The 12,439-nt window shown below is 39.2% G+C and overlaps 1 protein-coding gene across 2 annotated transcripts; it reads right to left on the bottom strand.

Annotated features, from left to right (window-relative positions):
- Nucleotides 1–1,326: 1,326 nt before the first annotated feature.
- LOC103629258 (alpha-terpineol synthase, chloroplastic-like) lies at nucleotides 1,327–8,058 on the bottom strand. Of its 2 annotated transcripts, none has more exons than XM_008650428.3 (7): nucleotides 7,983–8,058; nucleotides 4,115–4,370; nucleotides 3,664–4,030; nucleotides 3,324–3,542; nucleotides 2,410–2,545; nucleotides 2,028–2,279; nucleotides 1,327–1,846 (listed from the first exon to the last, which is right to left on the bottom strand). In XM_008650428.3, the coding sequence occupies exons 2-7, from the start codon at nucleotides 4,362–4,364 to the stop codon at nucleotides 1,544–1,546; spliced, it is 1,527 nt and encodes a 508-aa protein (XP_008648650.1). In that variant the 5' UTR covers nucleotides 4,365–4,370; nucleotides 7,983–8,058; the 3' UTR covers nucleotides 1,327–1,543. The 2 variants fall into 2 exon arrangements, with proteins under 2 accessions (XP_008648650.1, XP_008648649.1); XM_008650427.3 differs by lacking the exon at nucleotides 7,983–8,058 and adding an exon at nucleotides 4,445–4,897.
- Between the last annotated feature and the right edge of the window lie 4,381 nt (nucleotides 8,059–12,439).

Below are 12,439 nucleotides of genomic sequence, written 5' to 3'. Positions count from 1 at the left end.
CATATGCCTTTGTCATGGGGGAAAACCTTCATCTTAAAGCCGAAGCTCCCTGTAATAATTCATTTCATGCTGAAAACAAATGGTTAGTCATGTTTTTGAGGACCTTTGAAAGAGGAAGGCCCCCAACAACAATATTGCCCCTCTAACATTTGTAAACCTTGTATGTAATCTTTGAGGGTATTAATGTAATATCGTACAAAGTTGTACGATTGCTTATAAATAGATGAAGACATGTTCTTCATGACCTTCGTCCAAGATTCGTTATACCCAAAGAAGAATAATACTTCAATGGGCGAAGGTCATTAACGTTTAACAAATGTGTTGCCTTGTTCTTGGTTCACAACAATCGAAAACAAGTGACCAACATATACCACCAATGATAGCCTCACTTTATATAAGAACAAAGTGCTTCTGCTAGTTCTGAGTTTCCTCATATTTTTTCTCATTTTATATAAGAACCGAGTTGCATTATGCATTGATGGCGACAGGCGAACGATCTAGCTTTTCCGCTGTAGCATACAAAGATGACAATTTGATGAACATGCGTTGGTGATATATACTATGTATCATCCATATCTTGATAACTGTCCATGAACATGACATGTTTATTACTGAGTAGTCCCTAAATTATTTATTCTCGAGCTATATTATTTTTCCTTGTCTTTATTGATTTATTTTTAGGTAATCAGTTATAAGAAAATATGAGACTATGTTACAATAATAGTAACAACGCTCAAGTTAATTTGAATATATAGCAGAGTGACATGCATTATTCCTTTTATTTTGTGTTTTTCATGCTACTCCAAATCTATGGATCGTTGTCGACATCGTTGTAGCAATCGAGTCAAGTGAGTAACATGACTTATTTATCACGGTCACTGCTAACATTTGAGGAAGATTATACTTCTTAACGATGATAAGACATCTTCAAGAATCTCAGAATAAAAAGTTGTTGTAAAGCCCAACCACTAGGACAATCGTCCCGAGGTTCCATAACATGAGACTTCTACTGGCCCTAGCCAGGGCAGCAGTTGTACTCTCTAAGTAACTTGATTTGGGGCACATCAAAGGAATGATTATAAGTCTCGTAAAGAGTCACTACTAGATCCTAGGGCACTCCCGCACTGACAATGCCAGTCTATGAAGATGGATTAAGGCCTAGGCCCCTAGTGTCGTTGGGCATCCTTCACCATTTGGAGTCATCTGATTCACCATTCGGAGTGAGTCCGTGCTAGCCCCCCATCGAACACAAGTTATATTGTGTTCCCGGTTTCCGAAACCACAACATGGTCCTTTTAACATAAAAAGTCCAAAAGGAAGGGCAAATGATACGACAAGAGTAAACTCTAGGGTGAAAACAAAAATGATGCCACATATATGTGTACATATTGACACTATACATGAAAAGAAGATTGACACACATGAGGATGAGATGACACCATATTACATACACTAGAGAAAACATACTAACACATATAAGGATGACATATAACTCTGCATTACATTAACTGGACACTGTAATTCATTAGTTTGTTGCCAAAAACTAAATGTGGATCCTATATGGCTCTACCAACAAGCAGCGAATGGTATCCTTAAGGTTGTGGCAGTTGGTGAAATTGTCCTCTTGGTTGTACATGAACTCCATCGTCCTTGCCAAGTTGAATATCCTCTCCAATAGTTGCTTTGGATACACATCATTGCATGGATTTAGCCACTCGCTATTTAAATCTTTCCATGACTCTTCTTTTAGTTTGTGTATGTTTTCCTGCGCCACTTCAATTGAGACATTGTGCTTTTTCATGTAGGTGTCGATTGTGGAAGCTACATGAGGGATTAGCTGCTCCCGCTGCATCAAGTCAAAACAATATCGGTAAGGAAATTCCTTTCATGTGCTAGACTTGGCACAGATGCTTGCATTTTGTAGATGCATTTAAAGAAAAATGATGTCATTATTATTATTTCAGTGGTAGGTAGCATGTCCATATCAATGATAGAGAGTTTAGAAACAATATGTAGAAAGAGAATACCTCATACGAGTGGAGATCGTCTGCTAGTCTCAGAATTATAGAAAGTGCGCGCACCATTTTGGGTACGCTAGAAATCCAATCAAAGAAATCCTTTGTTGCTATATCATCCATCCCGACAAAGCAAGCACATGATAAGATGGGACACCCACCAGTTCTGAGTGAAACCTTAAGATGCTCTTCAACAGAATCTGGGATGTAACCTTTTTGAAGCATTTTTACCTCCATGTTGAAGCTTCTCACTAGATCTTCTGTCTGTATATTAATTAAAAGATAGCAAAAGTATATATATGACGATCTTCCAACAATACTAAAAACCAGAGATATATATCTGTTAGTTGAACATGTTTCTTTGACAGAAAACAAAATATGTAAGGTATCTTACAAAGTGTCTTAGATACGTCATTCGATACTTGTCCTCTCGGTGGAGCATATTTGTAATGGTCTGGTAGCTATCCAATATCTTCTCTAGAGCAAATTTCATGCAACCTGGGAGGTCTTGAGCCCCTTTGGGATCCCAGCTGGACATGACAATTGCGAAACAACGTACATATATGAGAATTCTATATACTACCACTATGCTATGCATGGTAGAAATTAAAAATGCTGAAATCTTTTTAGGTAGTTTAAAATAGCACACACCTTCCTTTTTCTTTTGTTTGTTCTTTACAATTAAATTTTATAGTCAAGAGCATAGCATGCATTACCCGAGAGAAGATCTTTGTCTAGTGCTAAATTTTTTGCCGAGTGTAAATCCACGTGCACTGGACAAAGAGTTTCTTGCCAAGTGCTATACTAGGCAAAGAAAAACACTCAGCAAATATATGATTTGCCTAGTGCCGGACACTAGGCAATGAAAAGCACTCGGCAAAAATGTGGCACCGGTTTGCCTAACGCTGAACACTAGACAAATAAAAACACCCGGTAAAGAGGTGGTTTGCCTAGTGTCGGACACTAGGCAAAGAAAAACACTTGACAAATTGTAGTCAGCAAAGAACGTCATCCACTCGCCGTTAATTTTGCTGAGTATCCTACCACGACACTTGGCAAAGGTTTTAGGGTTTAGAGCAACTTTTGTTTGCCGAGTGTCGCGTAGTACTAGGCAAAGTGTTTGTTGAGTGCCCGACAAATACCACTCGACAAAGGTCGTTTGCTGATCCCTTCTTTGCTGAGGAGTAAAAAAAAGCTTTGCCGAGTGTCTGACACTAGGCAAAGAAGTCGATTCCAGACGAGAACCTAGGATAAAAAAAGAATATCTTTTAAGCAAGCTAGCTGCTAGGAAATTAAGTTCATGCAAACCTTTCGATGCAATTAGTGAGTATTTCACATTCTTGTGGGGTCGCGAAAGAATCGAAAATATCGTCCAAGAGTGTCACGATGGCGATAACCATTGTCAATATTATCCGGGCTCTTGAATGACACGGTTCATAGTATACTCCTAAGATCCATAGAAAACACTCCACGATTCTATCTCGTGCGAAAGGAAGTTTTGATCCGATCTGCATATCCTCCCACCATCTGCATGCACATATATGCAGGCACATAGCTGTTGTCAAAGAGCTAAAAAAACACTTTGCTTATAAAATGAACCGTGGAAATCTAAGTTTAGAAGCCGCTAGCTAGATTCTTCACCGTGTACCTTGTAAGGATCTTCAGCTCTTGCTGATGATGGAGCTGCAGAACGTTGGAGTTCAGCTTGGCAAGTTGCAGTACCTTCTCATGCAGCGTTCCACTTGTCTCATACGCATGGATGTAATACTTTGACTCGTAGATCCTGACCCTTCTAGGCAGCGGGATCTCCAGCGAGGATCTGACTTCATGCGCCAACAATGGCCCTTTCACGTAGGGCAGCATCATCTCCAGACGGCTTCTCGCGAACGCGATGGCTTCATCGAGTATTGTCTCCCCATGGGTCCTGAAATGCGCAGCGTTGTAGAGCCTCAGTAGGTCCCCAGGATCGTTCGCCTGGAAACCTCCCTCCGCGTCTCTGAACCTCACGAACACATCTGCATGCATGCATGCAGCAATGGCGTCTTTAATTTGAACCTCACGAACCTCAAGTGCGTGTTTTTTTGGCTGAGATTATTTACCTGGCGACGCCCTGCGGCGGTGTTTCCGGAGCAAGTAAAACCAGAGAGAGACGGTCCCAATGTCGCAGTCGTCACTGACACCGGCGGTCTCGATCTGCGTCAGCGCAGCACCGATCTCTTCTTTCAGCAGGTGGTCCAAGCACAGGCTCTCCAGCGCGTCTATGAAATGCAGCCTCTCATGCAATGGTGAGTTTGCTTCTACTACCATCAGACGACCCACTTCTTCCTTCAGTTCATCGCATCGTTCCATCCAAGCCTAATATAGTGGGACGACAGGAAATAAGTGGTCGATCAGTCCATATATAGAATAGAGAGATAGATGAAATGAACCTTTTGTTGGGACGAAGCAGCAGCTTCTTCAGGGCTGCTAGAGCAACCAAGGAAGAAATCCCCCCATATCGATGGGTGGAAAATGCCGGTGTTTTGGCTCAGACGGCTGTCATCACCCCCATTGGAACCCTGACAGCATCGCAATCGCAACCTTGTGTGCTTCTTCCAGCTCCATGAAACACTGCTTCGGGACCGCAGGAGCGACCTCCATTCGGAGGCAGTAGCACTACAGATAGTATGGTAGATCCTGCTGCTGCTGCCATTGTGCTGTGGTTTCAAGGAGAAGCTGGCCATAATGCAGCTCTGCGTCTCCAAACTGATGACCTGCACTCTACTTTTATATACGAGTAGTTTATAAAAAAGAAAAGTTTGGTTTCTAATAAGATAGGAGTAGTTTAAAGTTTGTGTAATCTAGCTCGAGATATCTTGTGCAAAAGAGGAAACCTACCTGCAGCTCTAGCCTTATTACTTGTTTTAGCCTTTTAGGTGACATGCATGTATATGATAGTTGTAGCTAGAAAGTGTTTGAATGCACTAAAACTGATAGTTAGCTGCTAAAATTAGCTAAGACCATCTTAACAGTCTAGCTAATAATTCAGCTATTAGCTAATTTTAACAAATTAGTTAATAGTTAGACAACTATTTGTTAGCTATAACTAATTACGATATCAGTTTTTAGCTAGCTAACTATTAGTTTTAGTGCATTCAAACACTCCCTTAATATAAAAAGAAAAGTTTGGTTTCTAATAAGATAAGAGTAGTTTAAAGTTTGTGTAATCTAGCTCGAGGTATCTTGTGCAAAAGAGGAAACCTATTACCTGCAGCTCTAGCCTTATTACTTGTTTTAGGTGACATGCATGTATAGTAGACGTAGTTAATATATCACGTGACACACGAGGTGGGAAAGAAACAAACTCCTACCTAATGAGGCACGAGGACCACTTATTTCATAGTTATCCATTTAGGCGGCATACTACGCACATGCCTTGTTTTGTTAAAAACGCCACCTATATATATAGACAGTGGCAAAAAAAGTTATTGGAATATAAAAGGTAAATATATATCATTCGTTTGCTTTACTTTGTAGTTCTCGCTCGCCTCATTAAAGAAGCATATAAGATACACATGACCATATATATACTACTCTATTAAGAATTTAATATAGATATATGGTACTACCACAGTTTTATCCTCCATGCTGACACTTTAGACCCGCACCATGCACCTCGCATCGGGGCCATGCCCTGTGGGCCCCATGCCCAGTACTCGCTCTCTCAGCTACTACCTTGTGGATCCCCAGTGCCCGCGCGTAGTATCACATCATGCAAAAAATAGTGCAGAACGATCAATTAAACCCATGCCCCTGCTTTAAAATTTTAGGGCTAAACACCAGACCACGCGTACCTTAACGTTTAATAATAAACAATAGTTATATTTAAATAAATATGTCAATACATATTTATATGATATATAACAACCATAGCAAATCACAGACAACTCGCTTGCATATTATTGCTTATTTATGATATATTTCATTAAGACCACATTTTTCACTAGCCATGCATACATGAGGTCCTCCTTTTTTCATGATGTACACTACCAGAATCGCGTTCTTTGCCGAGTGTCTAAGACACTCGGCAAAGCCTTTGCCGAGTATAACACTCGGCAAAGAACATTCGGCAAATATTTTATCGGCAAAGGGTTCTTTGCCGAGTACTTTTTTTGACACTCGGCAAAGACTTTGCCGAGTGTCAAAAAGCACTCGGCAAAGAAAAACACTCGGCAAATTAAGAATCGAAAAAATTAAAAAACACAGCAAAAGATTTTTTTAAATTCTAGGAACAATTCTCCAACCCTACCTATTACCTTACCCTTTGCCCTATCATTTTGAATCAAATTTATATGTTTTGTAAATGATGAGATTCAAACTCGCAACCTCTCTCTTTCGCATACCCTCCTATACCACTACACTACTACACCAATTATGTCTATATTACGTTTTCATTCCCCATGTACTATAACAACCCGAGAGTAATTTGATTATTTAACGCACTAAATGAGTTCATTTAAAAATGTGACCAACTATAAAGTTGCATAACTTTTTGAAATCTACAAGTTTTATTTTAATAGTTTCTACATCCGAGACAGTTTACAAAATTTGAATTTTAAATTTGAAAACTTCACACGAATTTTTCAATGATAAGATGATTTCAAATCAAAAAATTGTCAACTACAAAGTTTCAATACATTTCAAGACCTACAACTTTTATTTTAGTGGTTTTTCCATCCGAGATAGTTTGAAAAATTCAAATTTCAAAATTCAAACATAGTTTTGCATAACAAGATGATTTCAAACCAAAACATTGTCAACTAAAAAGTTCCATAACTCTTCAATACCTACAACTTTCATGTTGGTGGTTTTTTCTTTCGAAGTCGTTTTCAAAATTCAAATTTTAAATTTTTAAATCAGACATAGTTTTCGTTGACAATATGACTTCAAATGAAAAAGTTGTCAACTGTAAACTTCTATAACTTCTCAAGATCTACAAAGTTTATTTTGGTTGTTTGGTCATTTGTTTATCTCACATGATGGTTCTAACAATATGCACAAATTTTATACGTCTCTCTCGTAGTTTCATAAACTACGAGAAAGATATAGGTTTTATGAAGAAATTTATTTTTATTTGGTCATATGAAGAAATGTTCAATATATAAATTGTACATCATGATGAGTTATACAAATTTGTAGTTGAAAACTTTTTCATTTGAATTAATTTACTACTTTAAAATGTGATTTTTAAATTGTCTTTGCCTAGTGTTGGAGAAAAAACACTAGGCAAAGAGCTCTTTGCCAAGTGTTGTATTTGTGACACTCGGCAAAGAACCCTTTGCCGAGTGTCAAAAAAGACACTCAGCAAAGAAACTCTTTGTCGAGTGTCAAAAATAAAACACTCGGCAAATAGCTTCTTCACCGAGTGTTTTCTTTTACCGAGGGCTTTTTGCGTGGCACTCGGCAAAGAACTTCTTTACCGAGTGCCCGAAAAAAAACACTCGACAAAGAATATGAACTCGACAAAAAGCCAAATTCCGGTAGTGGTAGTAGCTTAAAAGCTAGTAACACCAACCAAGCAGGGACCAAGCTGAAAAACTAGTAACACCAACCAAACAGGGACCAAGCTGAAGCAGGGACCAAGCTGAAAAGCTAGTAACACCAACCAAGCAAGGACTAAGCTGAAGCAGGGACCAAGCTGGTGGTAGGGCGGGTGGGGCTCCAGCCCCTATACCGCTCCCGAGTCCATGGAGCCTCACTAAAGCTTCTGTTAAAATTTATAACATATATAATATTTTAGTAGGGTCTCATATGTTATATCAGTTTAATTCAGTTCTTCCTTAAAAAAATATAGGCTCTGTCCCTGCAACCAAGGAAGGACAACTAAGAAACTAAGACATGGTTTATTATTAACTAGAAACATAAAATAAAAAATAGGCTTTGTTACATTTATAGATAGATATATATATTACATCTAGATAAATGAACCTTTTGTTGGGACGAGAAGCAGCTTCAAGGTTAGATAGCGCCAAGGAAGAAATCCCTCCATATCGATGGGTGAAAAATGCTGGTGTTTTGGCTCGGACGGCTGTCATCACCCTCATCGTCAAGATCTTGCTAGGTTCCTGGGATGGAATCCTGCTGCCGCTGACAGCATGGCAACCTTGCGTGCTCAGCTACATAAAATGCTACTGCTGCGGTGCTGTGGTTTGGAGAAAGTTGCCATTGGGTTAGCAATCCATACAATTTCTCAAATACAATCAAGATATGGTTCAGGTTATTCTATATCTGTCTCTTCAAGTTCATCACCAGCCAAAAGATGAATTAAAATAGACACTACCGGAGACAGCTTTTTTTAGTGCTCCGAGCTTTCATAAGAGCACTATACACCATTTTCGACGGTCAGGGTTTAGCCGTCGAAAATAAACTTATTTTCAACGACCACTGACACAACCGCCGAAAATAACATCTTATTTTCGGTGGCCAAGACCTGGTTGTCGAAAATAAAGCGTTTAAAACGGCCGCCTGAATCCTTCTTCTCTGACCTCCGCCCGCCGCCGCTCCCAGCGCCGCCCCGGGCAGCCACCGTCGTCCGCCGCCGTCTTCAGCTCCCGCCGACTGGCCACGGCCAAGCCCTCCTCCTGCCACCACTCCGCCGTCGTCGCTAAGCTCTTCCCTATCCAAAGGTCATTTTTGCGTATTTTATTTCATATTTTTGGCGGCCGTTATTTAATTGCCGCTGAAATTAGTATATATTTGTAATTGTGTTTGTTTGATTAATGTGTGTGATTAGTATTATTGTTTAGTTTGATTTCATCAATATATTAGTGGTATATGTGGTTTAGGGGTTAAAGGCATATTGTATTTGTGGCATTAATTTCATATTAATACGTGGTACTATTATATTATTAGTTTTACAAGTACATTATATTGGTACGTAGAATATTTGCATTATTAGGGTATGTGATACTTAGTTTGATTTGATTAATAGTATATCATTCTTTGTTTTATATATAAGTAATATATTGTTTAGTGACAGCGAGATTATGCTGCCGAAATTTTTTTGGGTCCTGCTAGCTTGATGTGGGTTTAGAACCTATCCTTGCCTATACATGTAGGACCGATACCCTTGACGAAGTTGAATAATGTTTTCGCGATATGGTTCGGTTTAACAGTCTCAAGCATGGATGCAGATTGTGCATGGATGTACAATGGCTGCAGTAGGAATGGACTGTTCACGCTCGATTGTAATTACTCTCGCGTCAACACCTTCGAACAAGCCGAATGTATCAATGTAATATATGTTAATGTTCATGTGTATATTATGAAATATGTGTATGAATGAATATATGGGTTACACATATTGTCTCTATGTATTTTTATTCTCATAGATGGTGAAGGTATGTCCTTCATCACCTTCGTCCGAAGATCATTATATCCGAAAGGAGATAATGTTTCGGAGGACGAAGGTCCTTAATCATTAACAATTGTGTTGCCTTGTTCTTAATTCACAATATTTGAGAACAAGTGACCAACACTAGTCACCCCTTAGGAAGAGGTGTTGCATTTAATGTGACCGGTGAAACCTAATGGGCGGCTAGTTAAATGCTTCTTTTGCAGCTTTGAATTAGAGGATATGATTTTACCTTTTTATGAATATTGGACAATGAATTGAACTTAAGAGCTCTAGTGGGTTGTACACTTTTTTCTTTGTGGTCAAAGGGTTGTTTAACAAGCCACACATTTCATAGCTTTAGTAGCTTAGAAATATAATACTAAGACTCCTTTTGCTCAAATTTGTTTATCTTATCTTTTATTGTTTTTATAGGTCTCATATGAATTTCGATTTTTTTTATAATTTCATAGTCTGGTTTTAATTTTGCATTTTTTATAATTTCAGATTAAAAAGACTCGACATGTATCACCAATAACGTGTCATGCCATGAGATGACACAGCACGACCATTATAATTATATAGTGGTGCCTAAAACTTGTTCAGTCATGTCATCTAGGTCCTCGAACTCTCAAAACGAATTTTTAGGTCTCTAAACTTGTTTAGTCGTGTCATCCAGGTCCTAAAACTCTCGAACGGATGTTTAGGTCCCTAAACTTGTTCCGGGAACACACTACTTGTCCAAACAGATCCAATTCCCACAACATGAGCCTGTATGACACTGCTGGCCTGGATAACCGATGATGTAACTCATCTTATAGGGACTAGACTTTTTATTCATGCTAAGTTTTTTTTGGCAATTTGACTTCTGAATTGTTTTACAATTTTTTAAGGTATATATATAAAAACTAATTTGACAAATTTTAAACCTGATTTTTAAAACAAATTTGAATTTGATATGCGTAATGTTCTCCTCTCAGATAACATATTTTATACGACATTATCATAGCATAAATTTATAACATAATTGCATGTGAACGATTATATCATAATCGTAAAACAAATATGAAGAAGCGTCGTAGTTATAAATATGACTACAAGCGATCTCGGAGCCGCCGCTCAGCACGCTTCAATGGCATTTCTTGTTTGATAATGTGAATTCCTTCTACACATGTGAGATGCATATGAATTTGTCCATAAATTCGAGTATGACAGGACCTCAAAATTCGTTTTGAGAGTTAGAGGACCTAATTGGCATAGACAGACAAATTTAAGGACCTAAACATTCGTTTTGAGAGTTTGGGACCTGAATGACACAGCCGAACAAGTTTAGTGATCTATGGTATACTTCACTCATAATTATAAATTATGTCGGATCAAAATTTAAACGTTGGGTCCTTTTTTATGCATGGGTCGTGTCTGGCCGGACGGCCTGTATATATAGCTATAAAGGTGAGTAGAGAAACCGAACTGTGTTTGGATACATTGATTCTTTATACGGATTCGAGATAATTGAGAGAGAAATAAACTAATTTATCTCTTAATCCTCTCTTATCTCCATGAGAAATCATAGGTCCAAATTAGCTCTAAGTTGTGTAATCTCGCTTGAGAGATATCTTGTTTTCTTGTAGGTGAGATATAGTCATAGTTAATAATATCTGGCACACGGTGGGGACAAGAGAGTAGACTACCTGCCCCTATCAGGCACGATGTGGCCCAAGAACCAGCATCCGATGTTAATGATTTTTTAGGAAACGAAAGCAAGGCACGAGGTGGCCCTGAGATGTTCCTCGTCGCTGGTTCGTATTACTGTTGGGGACTTGTTCTTAAATAATATAAATTAACAATAAGACAACACAAAAATAGGTTAAAGGTTAATGCCCTTCGTCCTTCGAAACATTATTTCTCTAAGGATATAATGATCTTCGGATGAAGGTTATGAAGGACGTACCTTCATCATCACAACATATATCAATGAAAGACGAAGCATATGAAACATGAGAAATAACATGGATAATCATATGACATCATAATATATCTTTCATTATATAATCATGAATGAATGAGAATAACACAGGATTACATTTGTACCTTCGGCTTAACAGAAGGTAAGAGTACAAGCGTGACACACGAACGAGTACAAATCAGCGTGAACATTACGGGGGTACTGTTCATCTATTTATAGGCACAGGGTGCAGCCTGTGTGAAATTACATTTATACCCTTAACAACAGATTATAATCATAACACAAATTATCATGGGCCGATCTGTCTTTTTATCTTTAAGTCGGTGCAACCCTTCGTCTCAAGGCATGTCGTTATGCCGAAGTTCCGTAGAAGGTAGCTTCGGCGTTATTTCTGTGCTGATCTTCCGAAGGTGTTTCTTCTTACAGGACCTTCGGCGACGAAGCAGACCCCCAGCAGTAGCCCCTTCGCGGTGCTAGATCGTTTTTTGTAACGAGCTTGATCCGTGAAAAATTGTCCTAGGCTTCGGAATGTCGAAGGTCCGAAAAACATCTTCCCTGAGCTCGTTGTCGAGAAATGATTAAAATATTCCGAGCGTGAAGTGGCCCCACCATGCGGCGGGTACGCGCGATCTGGCGATTCATCTCCCACGCGTCGTGGTCATCTCCCACGCATCGTGGTCCACCGTTCAGTGGGTGCGGGTGACTGTTGAGCGGGTGCGGGCGACTTGACGATTCACCTTCACACCTGTAGCACTATATAAACAGACGGGTAGGTGTGAAGTTACCACAGCATTCATTGCCATTGCACTGTTGTGCTGCTGAAAAAGTTAACCATAGCCGAAGCTTTCTCATCGCATTCTCAAGCAAAGCATCATTTTGATCTAGCTTCGGCATAAGAGGGAGCTTCGTCAAAACTGTAAAAATCATCAACATTCATAATAACCGCAAGGAATTCAACACCTGATGGCCAGAGTACATTCAACTGCTAGGGTGACCCATGACGAAGAGGAGACCGAAGCCACAGAGACTGTCCTAGTCTCTGAAGTGATGAGACAATCAGGACTGGTTGTGATAGAGGGAGCTACT

Source organism: Zea mays, chromosome 6 (genome assembly GCF_902167145.1).
Source record: "Zea mays cultivar B73 chromosome 6, Zm-B73-REFERENCE-NAM-5.0, whole genome shotgun sequence".
In the NCBI taxonomy this organism is placed as follows: domain Eukaryota; kingdom Viridiplantae; phylum Streptophyta; class Magnoliopsida; order Poales; family Poaceae; genus Zea; species Zea mays.
The sequence above is the reverse complement of the archived record's forward strand: the minus strand, read 5'-3'. Positions and strand labels throughout refer to the sequence as shown.